The sequence below is a fragment of the Theobroma cacao genome, chromosome 7 (assembly GCF_000208745.1).
Source record: "Theobroma cacao cultivar B97-61/B2 chromosome 7, Criollo_cocoa_genome_V2, whole genome shotgun sequence".
Taxonomy (NCBI): Eukaryota; Viridiplantae; Streptophyta; class Magnoliopsida; order Malvales; family Malvaceae; genus Theobroma; species Theobroma cacao.
The window spans coordinates 10,544,827-10,557,345 of NC_030856.1; the positions used below are offsets into that span (position 1 = coordinate 10,544,827).

At 31.7% G+C, this 12,519-nt stretch overlaps 1 protein-coding gene across 1 annotated transcript; it reads right to left on the minus strand.

Moving 5' to 3' along the window:
* Positions 7,551-9,299, minus strand: LOC18594616 (uncharacterized protein DDB_G0271670). The gene has a single exon (XM_018125249.1). The coding sequence runs from the start codon at positions 9,082-9,084 to the stop codon at positions 7,801-7,803; it is 1,284 nt and encodes a 427-aa protein (XP_017980738.1). The 5' UTR covers positions 9,085-9,299; the 3' UTR covers positions 7,551-7,800.

Sequence of the window (12,519 nt, forward strand, 5' to 3'; positions counted from 1 at the left end):
TCGCATTTTTCACCCTTTACATAAACACTATATGGATATAAAATAGCAAGAGATATTTTAATTAATAACAATTAATAAACTGTTAGTAATAAAAACTTAGTTTATTCAAAACAAAATTACAGAATTTGATTGAACGTAATAAAAAAATAAAAAACTTAATTAAATTTTTTTTATATAGTTTAAGAGTTTTTTTAAACATTATGCCTTGAGTAAATAATCATTATTGTTAACATAAATATAATTTTTATTTATTTTAATAATAAACTAATAGTCCTAAGGGCGTCCCTGTCGGCCTATGTGAATGCTCCAATGTCCACGGGTTGGGCCGAAATATAGCCTGGCCCAACACGATCAAACACATTCACGGAGATTTTACATCTATTCTCTCAATATAGAAAAGGGTAGAACTCAAAACTCCAGAGCTAGCACGCGCCCTTGCTGCAGGAACTGAAGTCACAGGCTCACAGCCACCGTCCTCTGCTGCTAGCTTCAAGCTCTTTCGATTCACATTTTAGTCATGCTTTCAAGTCTAAAGCCTACCCCATAGTTTCATTTTTGGTGGATTGTTCTGTTTATAGATTAATAATGATGCTATTCCTCTAAATTACCTAATCTAATTATCATTTGACTTATAGGCAACTAGTGTTTGGCATGCCTAAATAGTAAGTAGTAAATACTCTACCCTTCTTCATTACCTCTGACTTTTTCTTAGTATACCTCAATACCTATTAGGCTTGAATTTTATGAGAGGATATAGGTTTTTTTCCATCCCATTTTTTCTCAACCTTGATTATTATTTTGTAATTCCATTGCCTACGTAGATAAAGGACCAAAGCATCTTTGGTCCTTTTATCTACTTCGTATATTTCATTGATTTTTTTGAAGAGTTTGAATTTCAAATTCTAGTTTTGGTTAAGACAGTAAACTACATAAATATTATCTTATACATACCCAGATGGGTAACGAATTTTAAAACTCTATAAAAATTTAAATGTTAATCACAATATCCATATAATTAAATATGTAAAGTGTTAAAACATAGAATTAGAAAAACAATAAAATGATTGCAACATGTGTATCAATATCGACATGTTGTTATCCTTCAAGTTTTAGGTGAAAACTTCAAAAATATAATAAAACTGAGTGATTGATTGCAATTTGCGTTAACAAAACTAGTTCATTGAGCATCCACCAGTATATCCCAAGATTCCAATTTCTATAGAATTTTTCCACAATAAAATGGTTTATAAAAAAGCAAGGGAATATTGAGAAAAAAAATGAAAGATTGTTATTTATTGGTTTTGTATCTCTTTGGAACCACGGAGAGTCATAGATGTCTATTTCTAACTGGCACAACTCTTTATTTTCAACAAACATAATTGTTTATTTCCAGCATACAAACATATCTGTTGCTAATTAAAAATAAATATAATTTATTATTTAACTATGTGTCCAAGTGCCAAGTATCTTTATAATATATTAATTATACATTATTAATTTAATTACCTTTTAAGACCAATCAAAGTTAGGAAACCCTAACTTCGATCGAATTTACACTTTAACCCACATTAATCCAACTATAAAGAACTTCTTCTTCTCTTCATTTTAAAAACTCTTTCTTTTTCTTCTCTTTCTCTTCCATTGCAAGATGGTATCCCACACTTATTAGTATTATTGAAAATTTCCAACATAAATTTAATAATTCCTTATTTATAATTGAATAAACACATTACATGTATTGAAATTCATTGGTAGAGTTCAAAAATTCAAATGTCAATGGATAGGAATAGAAATTTATCTTAAATATAATTTCGTGAGAGGGGATGTTATGTAATTTAAATCAAGAACTAGAACGAATGAAGCCAATGAACTTTGCACAAGCGGGTTAATGGAGTGAGAATTCAATAGAGAAATAATAATGAAAGAAAGAAAAAATCCCTCTTGACCAAAAGTTCAAAAGTACGATATTTAGGTAAGAGAAATAATTGTCAAATTGTATCGTATAGTCTTCATTTTATTTCCTTTTGGCTTTTAGTGCGTGTAAAGAAAATATCAAAATAATATGTCTCTAAGTTGTTTTTCATTCGTACATATATTTATATATATGATCCATAAGTTGTTGGGATATCTAAATATCTTATTCGTCACAATTTCCATGTGGGAAAAAATAGTGTCTTTTTATTATATAATGTAAAAAATAATTACTTTTTTCATCTCATTTTTTTATCAATCTTTCTTTTATGAAATATATTAAAATCACATCTACTCACCTAATACATTTATTTTTTTTCTATATTTTAAATTTATTTTTATCAATTTTAAATTTATTTATGTTGAAAAAAATCATAAAACTTATATTTTATAAAAACATCTTAAAATTTACTATACAATACACTAAATTAATAATTCTTTTTTAAGTTTTGAAAAATTCAAAGAAAAAAATAAGACGGAAAGAATAGAGATTAATCAATGTTTCATGTAAAATCAAAAATAAAATTAAATAAAGAGTGTAACATTTAAGATTTAATATAGTTATGGAGTTGGATAATCTTTTTTAAAGAAATAGATACTAGTAACTAAAAATTTGTGAATGACTAATACTTATTGTCTCATGTTTAGTTTTTTATGTATTTATAAATAATATAAATTATATATAAAATAAAAAAATTACAAATGAAAGATAAGTATAATTGAAAGACAATTATATATATATATATATATATATAAAAGATAAGTAACATGTCAATTATATATAATCGAAATTATTAAAATTAGGAAAATATTTTTAATGAAAGTTATTCAATGTAATTAAATGTTATATATTCACAAATTAAATAAATTTTATTAACTATAGATATAAATATATAAAAAGTATGGTAGGAAGAGTGAGGAATAGATATTTTGAGATAAAAGGAAAACACAACGATCCAGCTCATGTGGACTCAGGAGATTCGATGATGTGACCCAAATAATTCACATGCGTCCCCATTCTTTCTCTATCAAATTTATCTATGACTATTTGCAAATGTGATTCTTAGAAAGGGACATGAATATTTCCCCATGTCCCGCCAGCCTGCTCTACGACCCTAACTTCCTCCTTTTCCTAGCCTACTTCTACTGACCATAAATTCCCCCATTTATATTTCCATACCTAACTTCTTCCCCTTTTTATTTGAAAAAAAGAAAAGCCAAACTTTAACCTAACACCAATTTAAACGTAATTTGTCTTCAAACCTTTGAATATATTTCATCATATACTGTATTCATGGATATTAATGATAATTGAACTTTGTTGATAAAGTCCTTCATCTCTATGGATGTTAATGGGTATTTTACAACCGAGTACTATAAATTACCCAACTCGATTACGGTAATTTATAATTAGGTTTAGATAGTAAAATTATTACCCATTACAAGTTTGGGTGACGATCTTAGGGTACTCATTGCTTGAATCGGTTATAAATAGTAATTTTTAATATTAAATTTTAGTTTTATATATATTTTTTTTTGGTTATAAATTTATTGTAATTAGTGTAACACTTGCTTAATTTCATTAATGGTTATAAATATGATTTTAAACTTTAATATATTTTTTATGGATTATTTTTAATTTATTAATTTAATTTTTATTAATAATATAAAATAAAAATTAATTTTAAATTTATTTTAATCAAATATTTAACAAACAATGTCTAGAATATTTGAATATAAGTTCAAATAGTAATTAAAAATTTAATTGAGTATTTATAGGTTTTTTTTTATAATTAGGAGATGAGAGATTCAAACTTTACTTTTTAGATAAGAAGATTATACACTAACTAATAAAATAAATGCTCAGGTGTAAATGGGTATTTACAAGGTTCAAGTACTTATATGCCAAAAATTGCAAGTACCTTTACTCGGTGACATCTTTATTGATCTCAATAGAAGTAACTTTGGTTATCAATTTTTCTTTTTGGTGTGTATTAGTAAGAAAGTATCCTTATAGCTAACTTGAAGAAATGTAAAAAATTGACTTTGTAAATGAAGGTGAAAATGTACGAATTTCGAAATAATCTTCAAAAGCCTAGCTATTTAGATCTATACAAAGCAATGACTAGTTCATCAACGGTTAATGCATGAAAGATAAGAAAGGGCCAAACCTTTTGAATTCAAAGAATTTTAATGATGTTTATTAATGTTTGTGCCCTCAATGTTATTCACCCTTTTTCTTTCTAGTTCGTTATGAACCCACAAAGCCAAAGAGGTTAGTGATATTTAATATCATTAATATCGTTTATGGATTTTAATGATACTTAAACTCTATTGATGAAGTCCTTGAAAGAGCTGGCAATAGGTACTTTATAATCAAGTGCCTTGTATTACCCGACTCAATTAAAAAAAATTAAAATATCTTATATTTTGGTTCGGATAGAGTTTAGATGGTAAAACTACTGCTTGTCATAAGTTTGGGTAAGATTTTAAGGTAGTGATCTTAAAAGTGACCATTATTCAAATCTACTTATAAATAATAATTTTTAATATTAAATTTAAATTTTATATATATTATTTTTATTTATAAATTTCTTATAATTAGTGTAATACTTAATAAAATGTATTAATTGTTGTGAATATGATTTTAAATTTTAATTTATTTTTATGGATTAGCTTTAATTTATTAATTTAATTTTTAATAATAATATATTTAAATTATTTAAATTTATTTTAATATGATATTTAACCAGTAGTGTCTAGAGCATTCGGATGTAGATTCGAGTAGCAATTCAAAATTTAATTGAATATTTATAAAGTTCAAGATATTTTATTCAAAAATTGAGTTCGAATTAGAGTACTTAAAATAAGAAGGGATATCGTGACATGTCTATTCATCTAGATATAAGTAGTTTTAGTTTCTAAATTTATTTGGTGTGTATTAGTAAGAAAGTATTCTTATAGCTGACTTAGAAGAACAAAATTTACATTGTAAAAGTAGGTGAAAAATGTACTAATTTCAATATAATCTTCAAACGAATTGTAATGATGATTATAAATATTCACCCTTTTTTTTTTCTAGTTAGTTACCAACCCACAAAGCAAAAATCAAAAGTCAGCTGAACGGCAAAAATCTGATTAACTTTAAGCAAAGGCAGATGAAGGTGCTAAAAAGTACAATTACAAAAAGTAGAGAGACAAATCTTGCAGAGAGAGAGAGCGATTGGAAGGTTGGGAATCTATGCAGAAAAGCACGTTGTTTCATTCATTGATGCCCCAATTCCAGGCTTTGCAGGCAGGCAGGGAGGGCTCCTGTTTATTTATTTTATTTGTTTATTACTATCATATATTTCTTCATTTGGCAGCAAATGGGAGTGCAAAACAATACATCCGTTACACTGCTCCAGATTAATTACCCTACTCATTCATTGAGCACTGAGGTTGGCTTCTCTTGCTTGCTTCCACTCGTTTTCAGCTTTGATTTAACTCAACAAGCCCACCAAAATGGACCCAGAACACTGCCTTGCCCGCCTCTACTACCTCTTCCCATCTCTTTTTGGCTTAAGCCTCTGCCTTTACCTTTAATAAGTTTTAACAAGACACGCCATTGCCGTGACTTTGTGAGCTCTCACTTGTGCCTAACCAATAACCTAAGGCCATGAATGCACTCCATAAATGGTTTTCATCTTTAGGATCATATCTCTGTTTTTTGTTTCCAGCTTTTCCTTTTTTGTACTACGTTCTGGCAAGTTTTTAAAAAGCCAAAGAAAATTTAAGCTCTAACTTTTCCTACTTTCAGCTTTGGGAAGTACAAGGCAAAAATAATAATAACTGGAACACTTTTAAGTTTTGTAGTTATCGATTGAAAGTACAATTAAAAACCATATTGATTGTTTAATTTCCATTGGTTAAAAAGAAAGGGAAAGGGCGGGAATATTGTGATTTTGTCACAAGAGCTCAGATCTCTAATGGGGACAAAGAGGTTGGTCCCACGGGAGGCTGGGAGACCAGGTCAAACAAAACATCATTGGCTTTTGAAAAACAAAACAAAACAAAACAAAAAAAAAATAATAATAAGAAGAAATGATCCAATGGCTATGCAAGTAGGTGTGGAGTAAAAACAGAGTAAGGTGAGCCATAGATGCGAGACCACTCCCAAGAAAAAAGATTCTATGCTATGGCTATCACCGACCTAATGTCAAATCAAAAGCAGCAGCTGCAACTCTTACCCTTTTCATTTACTATTTTACAATAACTATTTCATTTCTTTTTAACTTTGGCAATGTATGGGTTAATATCCGGGGGGGCATTGGCCTGTGGACAACAACGGTAGTCTGAAAACTTGGGCAAGAAATGCAGCAGCAATCCACCAGGCTGCATCTGTTGAATAAGTTCTCGATTCAACCCTTTGCATATTTCATCAAAGAATGGTATTAATATTCTTCAATTGAATATGCAATTGAACCATATCCAACTACTTTAAAAACCCTTTGGAGGAAAATCCCCATCTCTTACTTCATAGTTTCAAATCAAACCCTTTTTCCCACAACTATTTATTCAGAAAATTCTCCATCGAAAGTGATTTGGTACACTAATTTTCATAACTTTTTTCCTTGTTTTCAGTGTAAGGGGATCAAAAATGAGGAGAAACAATTGCTTAAGTCTTTCTAAGAAGTCCAATCTAAAGCTTGATGATTACCAATTTGAAAACCCCACAATCCTTGCTTTTTCTCCACCTTTTTTTGTTACAAAATTTGTTCTTTTGAAAATCTGATCATGCTATATGAGGAAAGTTGGAAGCTCAACTAATCTAATGTGAGATGATAAGAGTAAGTGTGTGTGTTTTTTTTTGTTGGACAAATTAAGAAAGGAAAGAACAAGTAGAAGAATGGAACAAATAATATGACATTAATATGACATTAAGATGGAAACAAAAAAAGCATCTGAATAATTTAAGTATTAGTTGAATGATATCCCACATGTTTGCTCATGCTGAAGGCATGTGGTCCTATTGCAACCCCTAAAGTTTAAACAGATGAGCAAATCAAAGGGGGGGAAGGCCTCCAATGTGCAGAAGATGAATATAATATAAGAAAGAAGAGAAAAAGAGAGTACAAAGGCTTAAAAAAAATCAGCAGAGCTGGTGGGCTGGGGGACTCTGATACACCAGCAAAATGTGGCATCATTTCCCAAATTCCATACTAAACAACAAATCTCAAAAAAGCTTTTAAAATAAAATATTTATTGAAAGAGACAGATTAGATAAGCTCAACATGACTATTACCAAGACTGACAAAAAAACCTGACAGACGCGCTTTTCAAGCGCGTGAAGTGCCCAAACTCATCGCCCCGGTACCAAAATTCCTTCTCACCCATCCTCCCTCCAAGCAGGCACTCTCAACCCATCAACAACAGCGAAAAACAGAGATTCCATACCTTTCAGGTCAGGTTAAAGCAAAACGTAACAATCTCAAACACAAACAGCTTCCAAACTTCCAATTTTTTTTTTCATTGAAAGGTCAGCCAAATACCTTAAAGAAAGTCTTAGAACAGGTAAACAACCAGAAACAAGGAGAAAATTAAGGGAAAAAGAAAGGGTATATACATCTAAATTCTACAATTTTTTGTTACCGAAAGAGGAGAGCTACAAGAAAATGTGGAATTGTGAAAGTTGTATCACTTAAGAGAACCCTCATAGGATATTAAAAAAGAAGCCATGACATAAAATCTCAAAAATTACACATGAAAACGTTAAAAATGTACTACTAATTGGTACTAATACTAGTTTGTTACAAAATCTCTTTTTTTTTATTTTGCTTTTGGTTCTTTTTAATGGTTTCGATCGGATGTTTTGTTTCTGCTGCTGCTGTTACTCTGATGCCCTTTGCTGCTTCCTCCATTAGCACTCTTTTGTGGTGAAGATGAAAACAGCTGTCCGAATCCAAATACTGAGCCTGACTTTGAAGATCCTCTCAAGGAACAAACGGGGACGTTAAGAACTGGGGTGATCCTAACATTAGCTGAATATGACCTTTCCATCCCTCTTTGTTTAAACCTGGGACCACCATTGAAACTACTTGGACTGCTCGAACTTCTTTCCAGGCTTTGAAACACGATTTTCCCTGAAGAGTTCATTCTTGGACTATCTACTGAAACTCCCCTGCTTGTTACTCCACCCGATGAATCCCTACTTCGGATCGGACTTCGTCCCATTCGAGTGCCACCAGCCGCCTTTTGATTACTATCAGACCCTGAACCTGGTCTTGGTTTAACCATCCTCATTCTTGGTGGGTTTGGGTTTATACTTCTACAAGGAGCAAAAGGGTTCGGGCTGGGATTGTTCAAACTTGGCTTATCGGAATCAAGTGACAGCCTAGGAAGATCCTCGTGTTCGTGGCCGGAAGATGAAGAAGAAAGCGATAACCTTGATGAAGATATGGAGACTGACTCACAATCCGAGTCTTTCAACAAGGGAAGGCTTAATGAAGAGTCCGCCCACGACGCAGTGGAAGAGGAGGAAGAGGAAGATTTCGAGCTTCTATGAAGAAAATGCTTGAGAGATTTCGAGTTATTATTAGATAATAATGAGATTTTGCTTTGAGACTCGGATTTGGGAGGTTGATTGGTGATTTGGGAGAACTTTTTAAGACCCAGAAGTTCCCTCCACCTACTGGAACACCTTGGAGCTTTAGGAGAAAACAAGTAAGGATCCGTGCCAGAAATCTCCATTTCTATTCTCCGGCAAGATTTGGCTGTTTCGGGGGACCTGATCTCAGACAAAACATTCACAGGAGGACGCTGTTTCACAGTTGAGAAATGTAAAGGCACGAGCTTACCATCAGAAAAAAGCTCATCAGCTGGAAGCATGGTGACAGGATCTTCAAGCCGGAACTCAAAGTCACCAGCTGGGTTATCTTGGATCTCTGGCGGATCAGAGGCAGGAAGAGGATCTGCAGAAGATGTATCAGTTGGAGACTTGGGTCTAGACTTGGACGACTCCTCTTCTCGGCTGAAGGACATCCTGGGACTCAACCAACCGTATGAAGAGTAACTTGTTGTAGGCTGGAAACTCTCCGGCGAGACGCCGATGTTGTTAACACAAGCTGAAGCCATAAGAAACAAAACAAAGAAAGCACCCTGTTAATAAACAAGGGAATTACATTTACATTTGGGGTTGACAAAAGAAGTAAGAGTTGAGATCTAAAGCATTTAAAAGCAAGGCCGAAACGGAAGGGTTTTTGCTCGCTGCAGCTTTGGTTTTAGTTTGGTTTGGCTTTGTTAGGGTTTGAGGAAGAGATTTTGTGAGTGAAAAAACTGTTAAAACACTGAAGGGTACATTTATTTATAGTATTTATAAATACATTATAGGGGTAAGCTCAGGTTTTTGAGGGGTAGGGCCACGTGGCTCATTTATATATATATATATATATATTTATTTATTTTAATATCTGAATTTGTTTCTTTCCACGTCGAAGTAGCTGTCTTCAGTTTTGCTCTCTTGAATGTTTTCTTGTTAGACTTGTTTCCTTTTCGTTGTGTGTTATCCTTTCTTTTCTCGTGACGTGTGATATTTCCTTTGTTGATATTTTTAGTTTCACTACTTGGGAAACTTAATATTATGATTACGCTCTCTCATCCGATATTTAGTATTTTAATTGTTTCCCAAATTATATACCAACACCCCCCTTTATTTTTACCATTACTTCTTTTACTTTATTTTTTTGTTAAATAAATAAACAAAAAAAAGTTAAGAAATCAGGCGAAAACTAAAATCCAGAGCATACCTTGACAAAAATTTAACCACGATGTTTTACTTTAGCACATGGCTTTAGATTGTCAATTTTATTCAAGGATTTCGTGATCTTGTAAGATTTTAATAATTTTAAGTTATTCTTTTTTTATGTATTATTAAATTTTTTTATCAAAATGTATAAAAAATCTTACATAAGACTATGATAAAATCAAGTGTTGGTTAAATATGATATTGCGTTATTTTTTTTTGTTAAGTATTATTATCGGGGTTTTCTTTTTATTATAACGTTATATATTCATGAGATTTGTGAAGTTGTCATAGTCTTAACATTTGAGTCGAAGGAATAGTTTTCAAGGAGTGACAATTATTTGATTAAGCCATTGAGTAAGGATTTTATATTCTAAAAAGAAGCTCATTGCATAGAGGATGCAACGTTCTTCCTTGTATTTATTCCATCATAAAGGAGGACATTGATTTCAAATCCCTCAACCCTCTAGTTTATTTTAACTATGAAAACGCACAACTAAAAGTTTTGTTGAATTTATTCCAATGTCGAGAGGACACAATTTTCCCTTTCTTGGAAAGGTTTCCAGGAATCAAGAACAAGTCCCGCTAGTCTCTTCCGTATCATTTAATCTAATTGCTCTTGCATCTCTGGGTTAACAGCACCAAGTCTAAAGCAGGCACTGTGTTGGATTGATTCCTGCACCATCTTTGTTCACCTTCGAACTCCAGTTAAGCCTCTCAAAAACACTTCATCAATCTCATCTCTCTGTAGCAAATGGAGAGATAGATTAAAGGTAGTGATAGAGATGACGATTATCACTCTTCATTTTTTAATATTTTTTATTATTATATATACTAACAAAATTTAATCTTTATATAATCACTTTTAATCACTTTTCATGTAAAATTCTGAATCTATCACCGAGTAAATACTGTTCAAAAAAATGAGGTCAATTTTTACTTGTCCTTTATCCTCTAATTGCAGCTCCTTTTACCTTAGAAACAACATCCTTTTGAGGCATCTTTGTGTTCTCTTTCCTATATTGTAAAACGTGGTCAAAGAATGGTCCAGAAGGAAGCACTTCATTATAGAAGGTTGCCAATTATCTTAACAGGAATGTTGCCGGTTCAATTTGGCACTCCCAACTTGTTTAAGAAGTGCCAGAAGGATACCAAGGTATCCTTGGGATGACGAGCAATGTAAGCAATCTTGCACTTGGGGTTTTGGATTGAACTCGGTAGCGCACTACAAGGCAAATGAGTTCCAGACATCCTAGGAGATGTCGTGTTAGTGAGATCAGGAAACTGATTTTATTTTCTAACTTGAGAATACAAACATGGGGAGTTTCTTGGCTAGCTAGAATGTCATCCTCTTCACCATTTCTTCCATTGCTCTGGCCTTCCATGACGCTGGCAAAAATTGGATAAACACACATTATCCATGATTTTGTGAAAATGCTTGATAAAATTTGTTTATTTTTTGGGCTAATAAATTATTAATTAAGATATATACACACATTATTAATATATATACATATTGATGCTAGTATAGGCTATTTGTGAAAATACTTGATAAAACCTTGTTTTATCTTTTCCTAGACTAACAATTTTGAGTTAAAATTGCCCTTTAACCATGGGCGGAGCTAAAACATTTTTAAAGAGGACCAAACAAAAAGATACTTGATTGTCGATGAAAACTTTATATATCATCCAATGACTTTAGAAGATTATCTCTTACAAGTAATACACAAGAGCACAACTCACATAGAAGATGGAATGGAGTTAAAAAATTTACTTTTTGTTTTCTTAATGGTCGAACGGAATTATGTAAGGAGTCCCTTTCACTCTCTTTGTGCAAGAGGAAAGAGAAAGCAATTTTTCAAGCTCAAATAAAATGCCTCTTTACTTTGTGTGTTGTACATGAAATGGGTAATTTACTAAAGAAGTTCTTATCTTATTTTCTATTTGTCTCTTCAATTGCTAATTAGCATATTAAGTTGGATTATTAAGATATAACATGTTATGATAGGTTTAGATTTATATTAAGATTTAGTAGATTTGAATTATAATAAGTATAAATTTTACAATATTTTGAAAGATCAAGTTAAGAAAATTAAAAAAATATATATTAATTGCATACACAATTACAATATTTGAAGGGTAATGGTCCCCTTGTTATCAAGAGAAGCAGCCCGTCTTTAACAGAAATAACATTCTATCTAGTTTTATATTTTTCCATACACACTTTTTGGAGTTAATGAAAATTAATGTGTTTGCCCTCTCTCTAAAGGGTGAATGGCGCCTGAGCTAAAAAGGTTTGTTAAAAATGGGGACCAAACCCCAAACTCAACTCTTTGTGAATCGCTTGAGATCGACTCTCCAATTGAACTCGGCTCAAAATCATGACTTCCACCGTCTTCAACTTCATAAGAATTCTTATAACCCACCCGATGTTGAACCGTTCAAAACCTTTCTTATATTAAGCTTTCCTTTACAATCCCAATATTACATTGCAAAATAATGGTTTTGCTTGTGTAAAATCTTCCCCCCAATGAGGTCGAGCTTTAAGCAACAAGGATAGGGTTCGATTTTGGATAAAAATATTAAATTTAACATATTATTTAAAAGAGGAGAGCTACAAGAAAATGTGGAATTGTGAAAGTTGTACCACTTGAGAGATCCCTCAAGAGATATTAAAAAAGAAACAACGGCATATATAAAATCTCGAATGTTACTACTACTAATTAATAATATTAATTTGTGCCTTAAAAAAAATACTAGTACTAATT

Excerpts from the sequence above, each read along its gene's own strand:
- LOC18594616 (XM_018125249.1), bottom strand. The coding sequence starts at position 9,084 with ATGGCTTCAGCTTGTGTTAACAACATCGGCGTCTCGCCGGAGAGTTTC.